The following is a 19,112-nucleotide window of genomic DNA, read 5'->3' on the forward strand; positions in this document are numbered from 1 at the left end:
TTTAATCTCACGAAGGTCTCAATCTTTACAATGTTATACAAGCTGTATTCTTACCAGTTTTCATTGTTGCAAAGTGTCATTTCTTCCGTGTCGTCACATAAAAATATATAATGAAATATTTACTCAAATGTGAGGGGTGTGCTCACTTCTGTGAGAAACGGTACATGTGTACTGTATAGATAGACAGACACTACAAGACAGACTATAGTTAATATTCTCTTTGTACACATCAGTAGGCACTTTGAGACCTTCTGTACTGGATCCACTCCAAGCAAAACTTCAGTGTTTATTCTTAGCATTGAGCTGTACTTTAGTGAATTTCATGTGAAAAGAAAAGGAAATTCCACAGCAGGGGATTAATACCAGAGCTGAGAGGACCGCGCTGAGAACTGCCGCTGCTAAGTTTCAATTGGCTCAAAGGGTGAGAATGTTAATGGAAAGAAATGGAGAGAAAAGGTTGAAAAGCAATAACGACAGGACAATGAAATGACAAGGTGGGCGCAGAGCAAAACGAAAGGCAGAGTATTGATCCGACCCCGGCATCCGCACTGCCTCTGCTCAAGAATGTCACTCCTTCATAAATTCAATGAGAACATTGTGTTCTGATTTATTCTGCTCTGTTCAGTCCTGCTTTAGCTCATGTCCTCTATTTCCCACCACCAGCCCAGTCACCTAGCTCTGTCCCCTGCTGATTTATGACATCCTGTACGGAGAATCAGTAGTGAGAAGATGAGGGACAGAGCAAATAGAACCATGTAATGGAGAGAGAAAGAGGATAGATGATCCAATAAAGGAGAAGCTACTGTAAAACTGTAGCTTTACAAACTAATTAACAGATTTATTTCAAAATTGGGTTAACCAAAGTGCTATTGTGCAAGATGTTGAAGACCACCCACTTCCGGATATGAGTGCAGACACAAAACATTAAGTGTGTCTCTATTTCTGCGTCACAGATGTAAAAATAATACAAGTTTGGCATCGAAAAATTAAACAGCATTAAACAATAGAAAACAAACAAATCATCCAAGCACATCCACTCAAAGACATTGAGTGTTTCTCAATGGGCATCAAATCCCAAACAAGTTGACCATAAATTGACCAGCATACGTCCATTTAAAAAAAAAATATATATATAAAAACCTCTCAGGGGAAATTGTGTATTGATCAAGCCAGTGCTTTCCCAAACACACAGTTAAAGAAAACCAAGATCTCTGACAGGATAATCTGAACAAACCATGAATCCACTGTAAAATATTCATAGCGTTTGTTGTATCAGTGTGAATTAGCCTTTTAACTGTAGAAATAGGTTTAAAGTTGCTCACACATCATAAAAACGACATATATATCGGCGGAAAAGGAGAAAAGCTTGTCTGATAGTACTGCACATAGCAACAGTTGCTAAGGTATGATTGGAAAGTAACATTTAAGGAGGGGCTTACTGGATCAATGAGGTCAAACAGAGATAATAAACCGAGAAATAAAGAGCGGTGAAGAGGGACAAAAAATAAGAATGAAAGAGAGATTGAAAGACACTAAAAGAGAAGCATGTTTATGAAATGCATTCATGCGGTAAACATCAATGTGTTGCCAAAAATACCACCTGGGCTCACAGATCTGTTTAAGTAATGCAGAGACTGAAAGGAGCAATGAACAGTCAACTTCAAGTAAATGTAGAGATTACATCATCACATACATCTAACCTTGACGTACATTCAGTCGTTCAGCTATCTTAAGTCATAGCAGTGAGAGGAACCATCGACGTGAATGAACTAGTCCATAAAAGAAGCTTTATTTATAATAAGTCAGTCAAACTAAACTAATAAAGCATGGAATATTACATAATCATACAATTCAAGTTATTCAAGTCATATTAAAATATGAGTCCAAATTGTTCTGCACATCCGTATGCTACAGAAATCAAAAGAGCAAAATCACCTTCGATTAGAGAAGATCTAGAAATCTGAAATCATTTGTGAAAAAAGACACACCCAACCTCTCATATCAACATGGAAACTTGCACTCTCTGTCCTACTCAAATTATAAATCAATTTATATTGGCTTCAATGCAACACTCCAATCTCCATAAGACTCAACCAACCTCATGTGAGCACATTAATGGATATTTAGAAATACAAATGTAAACACATTTTTGTATGCAAACTCCGGCTCCAAAGTTTACTTTTTAAAAAAAAATTTTCTTTTTTGTAAATCAAAAATTTGTGTTTAACGAAACCTCTAAATATTTTCACGTTTTAAACTACACACAACAGTTTTAACCTGCTTGTGATTTTTTTAAACCTTTATTATGTCTTGAAAACGACGGTTTCTAACAAGATGCCAAAAGCGAGTGCTTCGTTTGGCGAGGACATTAGACGTCATTAATCATAAACATCTCACAAATAATGCAACATGGGCACACGTGTCTAAAATCATTGTCGGGGATTCATTAACGGAGTGACTGCTTACCAGGGGAACACGTTTTTAATAAAGCTTGAAAAAGTTGTCGGATGCTCGGTGCTTGTGATATTGATCGACCATAGTGTTTATAGCCTCTTGTTAACTAATTAAATCGGCCAAATGTTTTTCAGTGTAAACATTATTTGTTAAGCGCAGATCTTATTTTTTGCGATCTTCCAAATGTCTATGGAAAAAATGCATAGGCTTTTGATTGAAGGAAGTAGCGTGGTGCTAACTTCCGCGTTGGCCTACGTAAATACATCACCACTGAGGTACTCAATTCATCTTATACCGGTCTGATTTCATTAATAGCTGCACCACATCAACCCAATGAAATATCTTGATGTGGTGTTGGATGCTGTTTACTTTGCATAAACTGCAGCATGAATAAATCATGCAAATTACAAACTCACCGTTTACAGTTAACAACAGCTTTATTTTACTGCCGTCGGTCATGCATGTTTGAGATACGCATTGTGTGGTCATAACTTTGCACACTCATTCCCTTAATGATGCCGTTTCGAGTGTCACCTTCATTGTGTTTTGTATGTCAAACGCAAAGTACAGATTTTTTAAAAGATGCAAAGATTCCACTCCATATTAATACAACATAATCTAAAAACAAGACAAAGCCAACCAAATTGCATCACAGCTGTGTGTGTAAGAGCAGAGAATTTGAAGCGTGTACTAATATAAGAGACGTGACTTCTAGTACACTTGTGACCTCAGGAGTATTAAGATACTGAAGCTGGAAGTCAAAACAACAGTAACATGATTTGACATTTATTAAACAGGTAGAGGATGTCACTATCACTATGACATTGGCTTCACTGTGACATGGGAAAGGTTTGTGATTTCAGGAAGGGCACAGTAGACATTCATGACCATCTGCTTGCCAGCCATCACACCTGGTTGAAGCAAATCCCAGGTGCCCAAGGGAAAAAATAGCAGCATTCAACTTCTCATCATATTTGCCATGGACAGCAATATGCTCTTTGGAAACACACTTATCATATCCACAACCTTGTCTCACACACACACACACACACACACACACACACACACACAGACACACATATTGACCATCAAAGTGCATTTTTCCACAAATTCACTGGAAAAGCTAAATTCAACCTGAAGTCGGATGTGACTGAAGCAGAGCAGTGAGCACATTGTCCCGCTGTGTTAAGACAAGTCCAGGCATTCTCACTAAAGGATAGATGAGTTCAGGTCGAACACCTGTCCACCAGGGTCCTCACCTCTCCGCTTCCACATCCTCACAAGACCCAAATCCATCGACCAGGGAAGACATGCCACAACAGGGTCTGCTTGTAATGCTGATACAAAACAAGCTCATTTGTTTAGGATACAGACGCATTTCAACAGCATCTACCTCCCATTGACAAATTATACCCTTCAGCCTCCTTTCTGAAGTAGTTTTGTCTCTTTTAGCAGAGATTGTTTACTCTCTGTTCCAGCACAGGATAATCCATCATAACAGAATGGCTTCTTTGAATTTATGCAGTGGCACATAGACATGCAGTGTGTGAGGAATAACAAAATACAATATAATATAAAACACTGTATATACACACACAATAGTGCCAGTACGCTACATCATTTGGGTCTTATGGGTTCCTTCTCCACCATTATTTTTCTCATGGGTCTCATTTTATTGTTCCTAGCTTCCCGTGTCTTCGGGTTTCCTTGCTTGGGGCATTCAGCAGTTAAATGGAGAAAGAAAAGCAAAGAAAAGTAATTAAACGGGAATTAGCGTGTGAGGGAGATTGTGCCTGCAAGAGGCATAAGTCAAAAAACGTTGAGGCGGGAGCTTGTGTGGGGCAGAATACAGATGAGGCGAGTACTAACGCTTGGCCGCTGTGAGGAACCGGCAGTGACGGCCGCGGCTCCTCTGATAAGCTGAGAAGATAATGTGTGTGATTGGATCAGGGGTCTTACTTTCTGCTTTAATTACTATCCTGTGCTAATGTATTCAGCCTGAGCTCTAATCACAGGTCGAACAGCAATTGTTTTTATAACAATGCCACCGACTATGTGATTTACATTTGAAAACTTGAGTAAAATGTTAAGCGGAATAGGTCCATTTAATATGATTTTGTTATTATTAGGGTTGCAACAATGTTATCGATATCGTGTTATCGCAGTAGCAAAATTGTCTCATTATTATCATGGTCACATGACTGTATGAAACGATAGATCTGCCGGGCCTGACATAGAGAATGCTAGAAAAAATAATAGATGTTACCTTTGTCGAGGTCCATCTGGTGCAATTATTTTATTTTATAAAAGGGATATTAAGATCATTTGACCCATCTCATACTATAACTCATACCTCTAAGCAACAGTTATGATTAGAGGATAAAGAAAAGAGGATGCTTATGGCACATTTCCAAGTCATCATAACGCAATTTTAGCGCGCGCCTATTCGTTGTTTTAAATGTAAAAGCGTGACTGCATCGAGACAACTTTTCAGAATACCTCAGAGCACCACAGGCCTTGTCACAAGAACCCACCAGCCAAATTAGACAAGCTCAATGAACATGTAGACAAAGATGGTCACAGCATAAATACATCTACTAGCAGATTTATTGCAAGGTATTTTCAGTGCACATAATCCATATATCCTTTCTTTATGCCTCCTCGTCTCATCGACTATCGTGGCCCTTGGATGCTTAGCGGCGATAGACACCAGGAGAGCGCAAACTCATAGGCGCTTTGGAAAAAAAGAGAAAGCAGTGTGAAATGTGAATCAGCCCTTAATTTCTTTGTTCTGATGAACACAGAGAAATATATTTGGAAGAATGCTTATAACCAAACAGTTCTTGGCCACCAATGACAACCATAGTAGGAATGCTAGTCAAAAGTGCCCCAGAACTGTTTGCTTTCATATATTCTTCAAAATATATTCTTTGTATTCAACAGAACAAAGAAATGTAAAAAGCAATTTTTCATAATATGGGAGTCAATGGTGGCCAAGGACTGTTTGGTTAAAAGCACTCTTCCAAATATACTTCTCTGTGTTCTTCAAAACAAAGACATTTATCAAATTTGGAACTTCATTTCTGGGTGAACTGTTCCTTTAAATGTATTTTCTTGCTTTGATGGACATGCTCATATCCTGCAAGCAATACAAGCTCAACAAAAATGAAAGAATGTTTGTTTGTTTTACTGCTGGATCACTGAAAACACCCTTTTAAAATGTTACATAGATGAGAGAGGACCTGGTGGAGAAATTGCTTTTTTGGCAGGTCTCGCCTATTGCATTGTTTTCAGAGTTCTAGCACAGCGGCAGATTTTTGGAGAGAGAAACAGACCTGTCGAATATTAACCAACAGGGCTGACACAACAGGAAGGAAAGTAGGGAGGGAAATGGGCAGAGCCAGAAATAAAAGACAGACTTAAAGAAGGCATCAGTCAGTACTTTGTCAGGAGCTCCACATTGAACAGCATCATCCGGTTTAAATGGTCTCTCCAAAAAGGCTTTGTCAATGGACGTCCTCATTGTTCTGTTTCACAGGGACTGTCCTTCAACATCCACCTGTGCTCTCATAAACAAGCATCACCATGTCCAAACAATGGCCTTAGACAGCAAATACACAATAATCAAAATGATTAAGCAATGTCATTGATTGAAACGTAATTACATGAACAAGCAAATGTGTAAAAAGAGAACCTTCACCCTGGACTGCTGCACAGGGACGCACAGTTTCCCAAGACTGTGCTTACAGATCCCAAAATCCCAGAACTGTCTGACTAACAGGCTTCAGCTGTCACGATTCTTAAAATAATCAGGTCATTAATGAGGTCATCAAACAGTACTTGGGGAAGCTCCAGACTGATGAGATTTGTACTTGTAAGGAAGTGCAATTAACTAAAGCGTCTACTTAAAAAAGTCCTTAACAGCCGTCGTTACATTGATTTAGTGAACCGTTAAAATCGAGCGATGAGAAATGGTAGAATAGACTAAATATAAATCAGATTATCAAAGCACCTGCTTCTTTGACGGAGGAAGGATAGATGGAAAAAGAGCAATCCCTCAACCTCTATGCCTTTACAAGCCAGTCAAGTACAGGAGGATACAAAGAGCTTGTTTGACTGATAAAAAGCCAGACTGCGACACGGCATAAAACATACAGTTACTTCTAAGTAAAAGCCAAAATTAAAGAAGTCATCTTATGTAACCGTCTATATTATTGATTTTATAACTTGTGACATCAATGGACATCTGGGCTTGACTAGAAAGACTATGGAAGAATAGAGGTGGGTGTTACGACCTGCTTTACTATATAATTTATATTTTGCTGTTATGATATATAACAGGAAATAGTTATACATGGCTAATTTACTGCAAATTTGTTGAGCAAATACAAACAAATCACTGAAACTTTAGTATTTATTCATATTTGGTATTTAATAATATATCATTTTTTGTTATACTTCTCATCTATACATTAATGCTGTATTTTGGGAGATATGAAGTACTTTTCTACCAAAAAACATTTAAACATACAGTAAATGCACTAATATAATTGTTTTAGATAAAGAAATATAAAAATATGAAATGAATGGAGAAAAGTATAAGAAAAGCTATCTCTGTGGGAAAATGTCTTGCATCATTGAAAGATGCTACCTGTAAACAATGAAATGAGTTTCAGATTTTTATAAAAAATGAAATCAACTGAGGTTGTGAAGTTTTTTACAATAACTTAACATCACCCGATATGAAAAGGTAAATTGATACGTAATTGCTGTCACTGCATCTGCCACAAGCAATAAATCACAGGAGAAGTTCACGACGAATACACTGTAAAAAGTCAGAAATAAACCATAAAATTCATATTTTGTCCTGTACAATTACATGTTTTTCTTGTAAGTCTTTTCCCGCAATATTCTGTTTTTTATCTTATTAATCTACTTTGACTTTGCATAACATTTAGTGGACCATTTAGCATCAAGCACACAATTTGATACAAAGATCAACCCTATCCTAAAGCTCAGATCATAGGTTTACTGCCATGAAGAAAACTTAAATGAGATTCAAGTTAAACCCAGACCTTGCAAAAAAAACTATAAATACAATGCTCAGTGAATTTTTTGGCATAATGAGTGAATTTCTTTGGACTGAATCATGGTATTAAATCACAGCTCCAATCCTGAGAAATGCCTTTATGCCTGACAAACAATTTCAGGAAAGGGAAAGTCCAAGGCCAACATCACTTTCATCTTGCAGGAAAAAGCGCCAACAGCGTTCTAGTATACGGCACTTGAAAATGAGCTGATAGGGGCTTGGCAGGGTCAGTGCCTGCCTCGCACTTAGCTCATTTATCGCTCTGTCGCATCGACTTCAGTCTCTTTCCTCCTGAGTGCGGTCCAACAGACCAATCATATTTCACACGGGAGCAAAACAAAAAGCGCAAGAAAAGGCCACATGAATAATTGATGGGGAAGAGGATTTATATTGAGAATATCGACAAGCTCAGTCAAAATGGCTTTCAACAAAATAATATATGAAAAATATGAGAACTCATATTCTATATAGAGGAAGTTTCAGAAATCAATTGAGGTTCTGGAGTTTTTTTACAATAACTTTACATTACCCGATGTGAAAAGGTAAATCGATACGTAATTGTTGTCACTGCATCTGCCACAAGCAATAAATCACAGAAGAAGTTCACGACGAATCCATAAAAAATGTCAACCCAACACTGAGATGGTGAAAAACAACACATCATTTACAAACAAACATAACTTTACATAGCTGAACATCCAATGATAAATATAGTGGTTTATAGCAAATCTCACAGACCACATGGAATATTAAAGCAATATCACAATAGATTATGAATGTGATATTGCTTTACTACCGGTTACATTATTCAAATTTAAAGCTCGCAAACAACAAGAATGCTGTTGCTAGCATCAAGAAAGAAACATTGAATAATATTAAAAAGAGTAAGAAAAGAGCTAATGCCGTTAAATAAAGTTTGTTTCCTCTATTTTTACGGTGAACGAAAATGTCTGTTTGAAAACCAGGTGGTTAAACAATGTTTGTGACATTGAGTTTAATGTTCATAATGAGAAGTGTTTTAAAATGTCATTTCAGATTAGAGTCTCCCTTGTTCTTGAGGTTATGAGGGTAGGATTTGGGACATTTTGATGAGTACCTGAACGATAAATTAAGTTCCTTTAACATTTTTAGTGGCTTCATGTACATAAACATCATTTCATAAGCATAAGTTAGGAGTTTAAGTTCTTACCTTGAGTCTGGTCGATGTGGCCCAGCGTTTCTATCTGTTCAACGAGATCATTCGAGTTCCACTGACTCATCCCCAAAAGCATGGCCGTCTTACCTTCCAGCACCTCTGAAACACAACACACACACACACATACACAAAAACGTCAGTCACTCATTAAGATCACGGTCAGAAAGTTACAGACAATGTCATTGGATTCTAAACTAAGCTAATTTCCAATCGGAAATTTCACGTTGAGCTCAGTGCTGCATCAAAGTCCATTAAGATTCATCAAATTATCTTTAAATACAGTCACAGCTATGAAGTGATGTCTGGCTAATGGACACAGAGTGAGTGATCAGCCACTCTGCAGGTCCTTGTGAGCAAGCCCCCTAATGCTTGATTGAGGGCTGGACGAAGATGTTGGCTTTATGATTCAGTGTGTCGCAGAATGCTGTTCGTCTAATGCCATGTCGGATACCCAAGGCTGTTTTGACAGTGTGAAAGAGAGGCAGCGACAGGATTCCATCAGGCCTGCTCGTCTACTCACATGCAAAAACCACAGTTTGTCTCACGTTGCTTGCACATGTTGCATAAGAACTCTTTGCACCCACATACATTAAGGACACTTTGCATGAGATCTTTTAGGATCTATGAGGCCTTTTAGCTGAAAGTGTTTAAAATTTCAATCCAAATACTGAGACATGTCAAACAGAGCGACGGGTGGGAGGGAGCGGTAAGAACATAGATCTTGTGAAGTGTAAATGTGCTTGGCGCAAAAACAAGGAACAACAGCAGTCTGGTGCCTTAAATAGAGACAACCTCCTATTTGAGGAAATAAACAACACAAGAAAACACATAAATGATATAGCAAGAGGAATGATGAGAGCATGAGAGTGGGGGTTAAAAGGAAAACTCGGTGGAAGAGACAATACACAATCATGTAAAACTGTGGTGCTATGCTTTTTCAATATATAATATCATCAGGATATTAAGGATAGCAAAATATGTCATTTTAGTGGGTTTATAATGTGTACAACTGTGTAGTAAAAAACTCTGTACTATGGTATGGTATCATGGAAAAGCTCTTGCTCAGCTTCGAGTTGTTCCAAATCTGTATACATGTTTTTTTGTTCTGATGAACACAGAGAAAGATATTTGAAAGAATGCTTATAACCAAACAGATCTTGGACCCCATTGACTACCACAGAAGGAAAAATAACTATCATATTTTTGCTCTGTTGAACACAAAATAAGATATTTTGAAGAATGTAGGAAAGTTCTGTGGCACCTTTGAGAACCACTGTTATGCGTCCTACCATGGTAGTCAATGAGCCAAGAACCGTTCAGTTACAAGCATTTGTCCAAATACAGTATATTTCGCTGTGTTCAACCACACAAATAAATGTATCCGAGTTTTGAACAACTAGAGAGTGAGTAATTCATGACAGACTTTTCATTTCAGGATGAACTATCCCTTTAATACCGTGGTCCGCTGATATAGAGTATATCCTAGTAAAAAATTTTCATGCTTGTGTATCTGGGCATCACAACACATGAAGCGAACACTGAAAGGAGTAAAAAATAAGAACGAAAAGTGAAGAACAGGAGGTGGAAAAATGATTTTTAAAGGATGAAATTCTGAGAATCCTTAAAAAACCCTGCAGCTAATGAGTTCACAGAGGCATAAAAAGTATCCATTAACCTTCTTGAACTCTTCTTTCACTCTTAAGTATAAGAGCAACCAAAGACAGAAAGTGGATGATAGAAAGTGGGTAAAACAAACCGGTGGATATGAGACAATCCTACTTTTTCCCTGTACCAGGTTGATCGATAAATAAAATGAAGAACACCCATTAATAAGCGTATAGAAGATAATTATCTTGTTGTTTATCTAATTGTTTTCACTGTAAGATGTTTGAGAGAAGTATCAGATCAGAGAGTCTGTCAATTGCTGGGTGGAGCCCAAGCCCATGAAAAAAAGCCAAATGGTCTTTCATGATGTTTTTATAATTTCTTACATTAGATAATTTAATCACTTCTGTGGAAACTCTAACATTTAAACATGACCATATAAAAATAACATAAGACAAGTTTGTGTGCCAAACATTCAGCATAATAATTGTTTTTTCCTGGAAAATCTTCAAAAGGTCAATTTATTACAATCACACGCTCGGCCCACTGGCATTTTGCAGCACAGAGCTGATGATATACACAACTGGATTTGGGGATTCAACTAAACTTCATCATGACCCAAGACCTAACTTGTGTGCCCTCTGGGTTCTCAAATCAGCCTACAGTATACGAACATAAATGTGTGTCAATGCAAGGCAAAGCTGAAGAATACATTCCACTTTCATGTTGAAGACGGGTAGTCTGACAGGAGAGCAGCTCTCAGATGTCTCTAGACATACATAATTACAAACTGCTCATGCAAATAAAGCAGCTCACCCCTGATGCAGAGAGGTGCCAACATTGACTTGATATTAAAACTGTAATTGTGAATAGGCAATGCCTTCAAAAAAGCAAAGCAAGAGTAAATACAGCACAAATAAATATAGAAATCTTTCAGCTTTAAATTAAAGCCCATCTAATTTTAGGCTGAACAAATGTGGTCTGTTTACGCACACTCTGACAAATCCTATTACTCACACGCGTCCCAGTAACAGATCTTAACAGGATAAGAAATGTGTCAACATGTCAGTTTTAAAAAATCTGACAGGGTTGGAGTAAACTTGAATTATTTTGAAGTCAGTCAAATAATCTACCAACCCTTGCTATCAAAGGGATAGTTCACCCAAAGAATAATTTACTCACCTTCAAGTTTTTCCAAATCTACATAAAATTCTTAGTTCTCATGAAAACAGAAAGTGTTAGTCAATTTGGAAGAATGCTTGTAACCAAACAGATACTGGACCCCATTGACTGCCATAGTAGAAAAAATTGCTTTAAACTGTTTCTTGTTCTTTTGAACACAAAAGAAGATATTTTGAAGAATGTAGGAAAACAAGCTGTTCTTAGTTACTTTCGACTATCATTGTAGTATTTCGTACTATGGTAGTCAATGGGGTCCAAGAACTGTTTGGTTACAAGCATTCTTCCAAATATCTTTCTCTGTATTCAACCACACTAAGAATGTTATACAGGTTTGGAACAACTAGAGAGTTAGTAATTCATGACAGAATTTCCATTTATGGGTGAACTATCCCTCTAAATTGCTTTTATTTGCCGTGTTGATGCATTTCCAGTAAAAACAGGAAGACAGAAGCAGAAGTCATAGAAAAAACAAACCTTCAATCTTACGCTGCTAGTATTTTTGTAATCTATTAAATACATTTTGTAGTTAACAAGTTATCTCAAGTGACATATGTATAATTTTTTATATAATTCATTTTTATGCCTGTTTTCTTTACATTTGCTCTCTCTTCTCAAGAGATGCCCAATACACATAATACTCAATGACTCCAAAAAGACGGTATGAGAGGTTTATCAGAGTGTTGAACAGGGTGAGTGAGAGTCTGAGACATTTGGAAAAAGGCTTGTGTGTCCGGCAGGCTGACATAGCTGGAACTGTTATAAGCTTCGATTCCCCTGCAGCTCTCCGCTCCGTTCAACCGCACGCCACGCTGACTGACAGGGGTCAATCTCATAGGTCAGCGGAGATGAGTCAACAATAGCCAGCCACAGAGAATATCCACACAGACCCAAAGACAAGTCAAGACACCTTCACACACACAGAAAGCCATCCAGCAATCCTTAGCCAAAATACTTGCTCTTCTGAAAGGTAATAGCAGCATACACATTATGTTTGTATTACTTTAGAATTAGAGGTGTTCCGATGCCCTTATTCCTTTTCCTTTCCCGATTCTGATACCCGGGCTCAGGGTATCGGCCAAATTGAGTACTGATCCGATACCTTAGTGTGTATCTGTAAATACAGCTGTTTATAGTACTAGCCCTGTATGAATTGATATAATTATTTTATGGTGTGCTTCAGACTTCGTCTTCAGACTAAGTGTTTTTGATATCTGACAGACATATGACTGTAACGTTATTTATTTTTCTTAAGTAGGTGTTTTAGGACTGAGTTTAAATTGTGTATCATGTAAAAACGCAATAAAGCTTTCCTGTAGCTCAGTGGTAAGAGCATCGCACAAAAAAATGCCAAGGTCGTGGGTATTTGTACTAGAATCGTTCTATCTACATACAAAGCGGGTCCTCTTACATGGAATTCACCATGTTGTTTCTACAGTAGCCCTCCTGTATGACATATCGCTTATTGCTCCCTGAACTCTCTGTAAGTTAAGTTACTTTGGATAAAAGCTTCTTCTAAATGACTAAATGTAAACGGACAAACTGCTCTACAGAGTAGGGCTGTGTATTGGCAAGTGCCTCCCGATACGATACATACTGTATCAGGATGGATGGGTCACGATACAATATATTGCTGTTAATTCCGATACGATACACATTTGCGATATATTGCAATTTTTGGGTTCCCAAACTGTGGATTGTGGCCCTCAAGTGGGTAGCACATGGGAATAAGTTGGGTCACGCAAGTCACTTGGCTGTTGTGGTGCATTATAGTTCAAACAATGAACATGGGCAGTATAAACCCCAGGTTCATCCGTGCTGTAAATCCGCTGGTGTCACATCCGTTAAAGCACAATAAAAGTTATTGTAATAACATTTTGTAATAAAATAAACTTTTTGTCTAATGCACTAGGGGTTATGACTTGTGAAGCTTACAAACAGCATTTTTGCTGTTAAGTAACTCCATTACTTATTTTTTTTAAAGCAAAGCACACCGACACATCAGCTCTGAGATCTCGAAGCTTCAACTTACTGTACTGTACCTTATGTACAGTATATGACATGATTTAAAAATAATTATCGATAGTAGAGGTATCACTACCGAAACACTATGGAAACAATAAATACTACGATAGTTACTGTGCTTGGTAAAGGGGTGGAATAAGCCGTTGGTTGCAATTTGCAACCCCACCACATCTTTAAATATTTTCCAATATGTCAGTGTTAAGACCGTAATGCACTAGCTGTTTTTTGGTAAAGATGTTAAAAATGTGTATGCCTACAGTCTTCACTGTAGGCATCACAGCTACAGTCTTCACAGTCTTCAATTTGACAATTGTACGGAGTGTTATTTACGATATAATCATAGGTGTAGTATTAACTAAATTTCAGAAATCACAGGTATTACATTTACAGTTTACATTTAGGCATTTGGCAGACACTTTTATCCAAAGTGGGCCTTCCAGCCGGTGTCTCAGCCGGCCTTCCAGCCGTTGCCAAGTCCTGCCCTGCCGGCCTTCCAGTCGGTGTCTCAGCCGGCCCCTCCCAGAGCCTCTGGGCCTCCGCGCTCCCGAGCGCCGCCCCCCAGGGTGTACCCTGGGATTCCGCGCTTCTGAGCGCCAGGGACAAGAACTGTTCCCCCTTGTCCCAATCCCTTCGGACCTCCCCCCATGGACTCATTTGTTCCCCCCATAGACTCTGTTGTTCACCCTCCCCCCCTCCCTTGTTTGTTATTTCTATTATGTCACCCCAACCCTTTTGTAATTTATCCTTGTCTGCCCCTAATTTTGTTTACAATGTTTTGCCTTGTCTTGTCGTTGTCCCAGTCCGCCTTGTCTTGTCAGTCTACCCCTTGATGAACACCTGGCTTATGTCATGATTCCGCTATCATGTCATGTTTATTCTTGGTCTTACAGTGGAGTCATGGCATAGCCTTAGGTTTTGTGTGAGAAAGACATGGCTTTGTTTTGATTCTGACTTGCCATGTGCTTTCTCGTGTCTCGTCAGTGTTTCCCGCCCTTCTGTCTCGTTAACCTTCCCTGAGTGTTTCAGTACCCACACCTGCCCATTGTTATCTCCTTTGTTAGTTTTCCTATAAGATGCCCTCATGTCTATTGTCTTGTGCTCGTTCGTTGTACTTGTTACCCCGTTATAGAAGCCTGGTATTTTGTCCTCAAAGCATTGTCCTGTAAGAGACTTAAGTTTAGTTGAGTTCTTGTTGAGTTTCTATTTATCGTGTTTGTTATTGTCTACTGTTTTGTTACCCCCTCGTGGGTCTTTGTTTTCCGTTATTATTAAAGACTGTTTGTTAACCCCTTCATCCCCGTTTTGCTGCCTGCACTTGGGTTCTCCTACACAGTTCATGACAGGAAGTGTCAAACAATCCAAACCCCTTCAGAGAAAATTACTGGTCGATAAGAATGTTGGTCAAGTTTCATGGCCAACAAGGTTGTTGTCATCACTTTATGAAAATCAGCACTTTGGGAGATGGAGCAGTAGCCTGGTGGATACATATATTGGCTAGTAACTAAAAGACTGTAGGTTCAAACCCCACAAGAGCTGATCCCTGAACCCCAGAGGATAAGCCACTTATCCTCCAGCTACCGCAGGCAATTGGCTCTGTAATATGTGGAAAGAAAACTGAAGGTTGCTTCGGATAAAAGCTTTAGGGATGGGAATGCTGAGGCATCAATCCTAGAAGCAAAGTCAGGTCTAGGATTGTGGACTTTGAGTAATGATAAAATTTTGCAGGAAAGGCAAATCTTAAGCTATTAAGCATCAAAGACTCGCTCGGCTTGCTGGTTCAGGAACACTTATATGGCGTTAGAAATTGGAAGAGTGTAAACACAGCACCCAAGTAGATTACAGCTGCGCGAACACACTGAAAACCATTGCACCTCAAATCTCAAACTTGAACACAAAAACCAAGATTGTACAAGTAAATCAACACCTGCGAGGGGAAATAACATACCATAGCCAGAGGAGTGTGCTCGTGCGCAGTATTGACTACATGCTCAAGTGCTACTTTTAGCCCTTGTGAGCTGGGATTCTAAGGTGGCGGGACACTGCGATTTTGTGACAACGAATGTCATTTGCCCGGCTCCTTTCTAGAACTCCCGTTGTTGCCGCCCTCATGTCGATGACAGAGATGGCACAGAATGGCACAGAATTAAAGTCAGAATGGCTTGAAGGAGAGATGGCACAGAATTGGGAAAAATAGGATTGAAGGACTCCACATTGATGCTGGGGCCACACCAAAAGAAATACCACAAAAATTAGGAGATTTAATAATTTTGCTCCAATAATGTGTGGTGTGTGATGAAGACAGCACACCACACATGAACAGATTTTCATACAGAGTCCTGACTTTGAACACGGGAAACCTAGCAAAATATCTAGGGACTTCAGAAAAAACATGTGTACCACAACAGAATTATAAATGCGTTTGACGTCGGGGTTTTCCCTACACGTCAGGATTACTGATTGTAAATATTCAACATGTTGAACATTTACGATTCGCGATTGGGGCGGACCCGATGCTCTTCCAATCAGGTTCATTCACTCATAACACACATCACACCACACCACACCACAGGAAAATCTAATAAGAAAAAGTAAACATTTTACCTAGGACTGTCGGAAGGGGAGAAATTGGCCTGATTATCTTGTGGTTGGGCCCCAGCAGAAGTAACATTTTATATGTTGGCCCAAATGCAGGAAAACGAATGTGTGCAGTAAGGAGATTTATTAGAAACACTGGGTTACTATAACAAATATAAAAATTTACAGTATATGAAAGCACTTCTGCTCTGCATTCAGCCATCGCAAAAATGCATTACCAATATTCCCCTTTTGTAGATAAGTGAGGTATCCTGATATTTAAGTTATACTTTTGCACTTCCACTCCACACCACAAGAGGTGCAGTTGTCCAGGAGGTGTGTGTGGACCGGGGGAAGAAGTGTTACGTTGTTGTAGGATGCTCTGAAAAGTAAAGCAATAAAACACAGTACCCTTATAGTGTGTGATTCAGTCCTTATATAACTGAAGTTACCACAATAAGTCAGTAAAATAGATCAGTAAAATGTATTATAATATAACGTTATATAGAATATTACAATTTAATGTTTTAGATGTTCCGTGTAAAAAAAACCTGACGTGATGGTCACGTTTTATGAGGTTTCCCAGAGGTTTACCGCTGTTATTTAGAATTTTCACACACCTGCATTTAAAGTATTAGACCTAAACATGAGCCCTGATACTACAGTCTATTGTGATCACTTCAAGAGTGCAGATGGTCCCACAGCATGTCGGCTGCTGAAGACTGGGCAGTTGGTGAAAGCGCTGGCATTAGTTAATGAGAAAACACAGTGGACCAACACCAGCAGATGACATGGCATTCCAAATCATCCCTAAGTGTGGAAACTTCACACTGGACATCAAGCAACATGGATTCTGCGCCTCTCCACTCTTCCTCCAGACTCTGGGAACTTGATTTCCAAATGAAATGCAAAATGTACTTTCATCTGAAAAGCAGACTTTGGTCCACTTTGTTTTCTAAAGTCCACAGTCAACGCAGCCATCTACCAGGGAATTTTAGAGCACTTCATGCTTCCTTCTGCTGACAAGCTTTATGGAGATGCGGATTTCATTTTCCTGCAGGACTTGGCACCTGCCAACACTGCCAAAGTTACCAAAAGCTGGTTCAATGACCACGATGGTACTGTGCTTGATTGGCCAGCAAACCCGCCTGACCTGAACCCGGAGAGAACTTATGAGGTATTGTCAAGAGGAAGATGAGAGACACCAGACTAGAGGTCTTCTCGGGTCCAAAGATCTTTACCCGACCTGAAATGACCCGAATCACTTTTTACCCGAACCCGAGACAGACCCGATAACGTTTTTATTTTAAAGCCCCGACCCGAGACAGACCCGATAACGTTAGACCTGAGTCTGACCCATCGTATATATTTTTTAAACCCGACTAGACCTGAATGTAAACCGACGTGTATTAATGAAATTGATATGGCAATGAACACGTTGATCCTCTTGTTTTGCTCTGGCAAATTGCGCAAACTGAGGCTAAATGGGTTGTGCCAGTTTTAGCTGAATCAAATCTAAATAAGTGACGACATGGCAACCACTCGCGCGAACATTCTGTCTCAACAATGTGTTCCAAACCGCGTAGTACTGAAATGTGCGCGTCTTTTAATATCTACTTCTGGCCGCCTGGTGGAAGTATGTTTTTCCTGAATACGATGGTAACTACATCGAGTGCAAACCCCTGCAGCGTTGGAAACTTCGGGATTTCATTTCTAAGGTGATTTCAGATCACCGCAACTTTCGGAAGATTTGCATGGCTTTCAACCGATCGGTTGAGGGTTGGAGGAGATTTGGTAACACGCACACACACAAGCGACGCGCTGTTATTGTACAGGATAATTCGGGTCTTCCTTGGGTCAATTAAGCAAAAAAATTTTTACTTTATATTACCCGAAACCCGAAGACACTAATAATATACCCGACCCGTGTCCGAAGCTCCCGTGAATCTTTTAGACCCCAACCCGCTCGGGTCTCGGGCCGGACCTCGGGTTTTCGGATCTAAGTGGACCCGTGAAGACCTCTACACCAGACACAACAATGCAGATGACATGAAGGCCTCTATAAAAGCAACCCGGGCTTCCATTACGCCTGAGAAGTGCCACAGGCTGATTGCCTCCATGCCACGCCACATTTATGCAGTATTTCAAGCAAAAGGAGGCCCAACCAAATATTGAGGGCATAGACATGAAAACACTTTTCGGAAGCCTGACATTTCTGTATTACTTTGTGATTTTATTTAATATTCAGATTTTCCCAAATTTTGGGTTTTCATTATCTGTAAGCAATAATCATCAAAATTTCAAGAAATAATAATTTCAAGAAATATTTCGCTTAATGTGTAATGAATCTATATAAAATACGGGTTTCACTTTCTGAAATGTGTGACAAAAAATATTGACCTAACCAATTTTATGAGATGTACCTATATGGCTGCCAGTTTTCATCATTCGGATCGGAAAGGCCTGTTATTTAGTCTCTCTCTCTGCAAACAACAGTGTATTAGTGGTCTAACATTTGCAAACATGGCTTGCGACTTCCTCATTGCTTGAAGGGCAGACGCGTCTACACTGTTCAATCACACCACAACAATCCACACTAACAGAAAGTCACAATTTAGCATTTGCTATATTTTTCATGAAAGGGCCTGCAAGTGTTTTTTGTGTGACTTGGGAGTGTTTTAGTGCATACTTCCATGATGGTGTGTGGCGCTTGTAATTTATAACACTTGATGGAGAGAGAAAATAGTGTAGGACCCAGATGCTGAGGTGCAGAAGCCATCAAGTTATTATAAAGGGTGGGAGATAAGTGACGCTTACCTCGGGCATCAAAAAATTCATCATCAGAGCTGTCAACAGATTCTTGGGCGATGTTCTGCATGCGCCAGTGTGAAGCGCTGAGCTTGCGTAGGGTCGCTGTGGGGAGAAGATGATAAAGATATGATCAAACCAAAGGTCACGAGCGCCGCATGGAATTACCGAACATTGTGTGAC

At 39.3% G+C, this 19,112-nt stretch overlaps 1 protein-coding gene across 2 annotated transcripts in view; it reads right to left on the bottom strand.

The window, feature by feature from the left end:
* The window catches only part of pitpnm3 (PITPNM family member 3), a 67,072-nt gene that overhangs the window by 32,682 nt on the left and 15,278 nt on the right, over positions 1-19,112 (bottom strand). For both annotated transcript variants that reach the window (XM_079482219.1, XM_079482218.1), the window contains exons 2-3: positions 18,939-19,034; positions 8,733-8,837 (exon numbers count right to left, since the gene is read on the bottom strand). In XM_079482219.1, the coding sequence (XP_079338345.1) occupies positions 8,733-8,837; positions 18,939-19,034 (201 nt within the window). The remainder of the gene's footprint in view (positions 1-8,732; positions 8,838-18,938; positions 19,035-19,112) is intronic.

The sequence above is a fragment of the Barbatula barbatula genome, assembly GCF_947034865.1.
Source record: "Barbatula barbatula genome assembly, chromosome: 19".
NCBI lineage: Eukaryota > Metazoa > Chordata > Actinopteri > Cypriniformes > Nemacheilidae > Barbatula > Barbatula barbatula.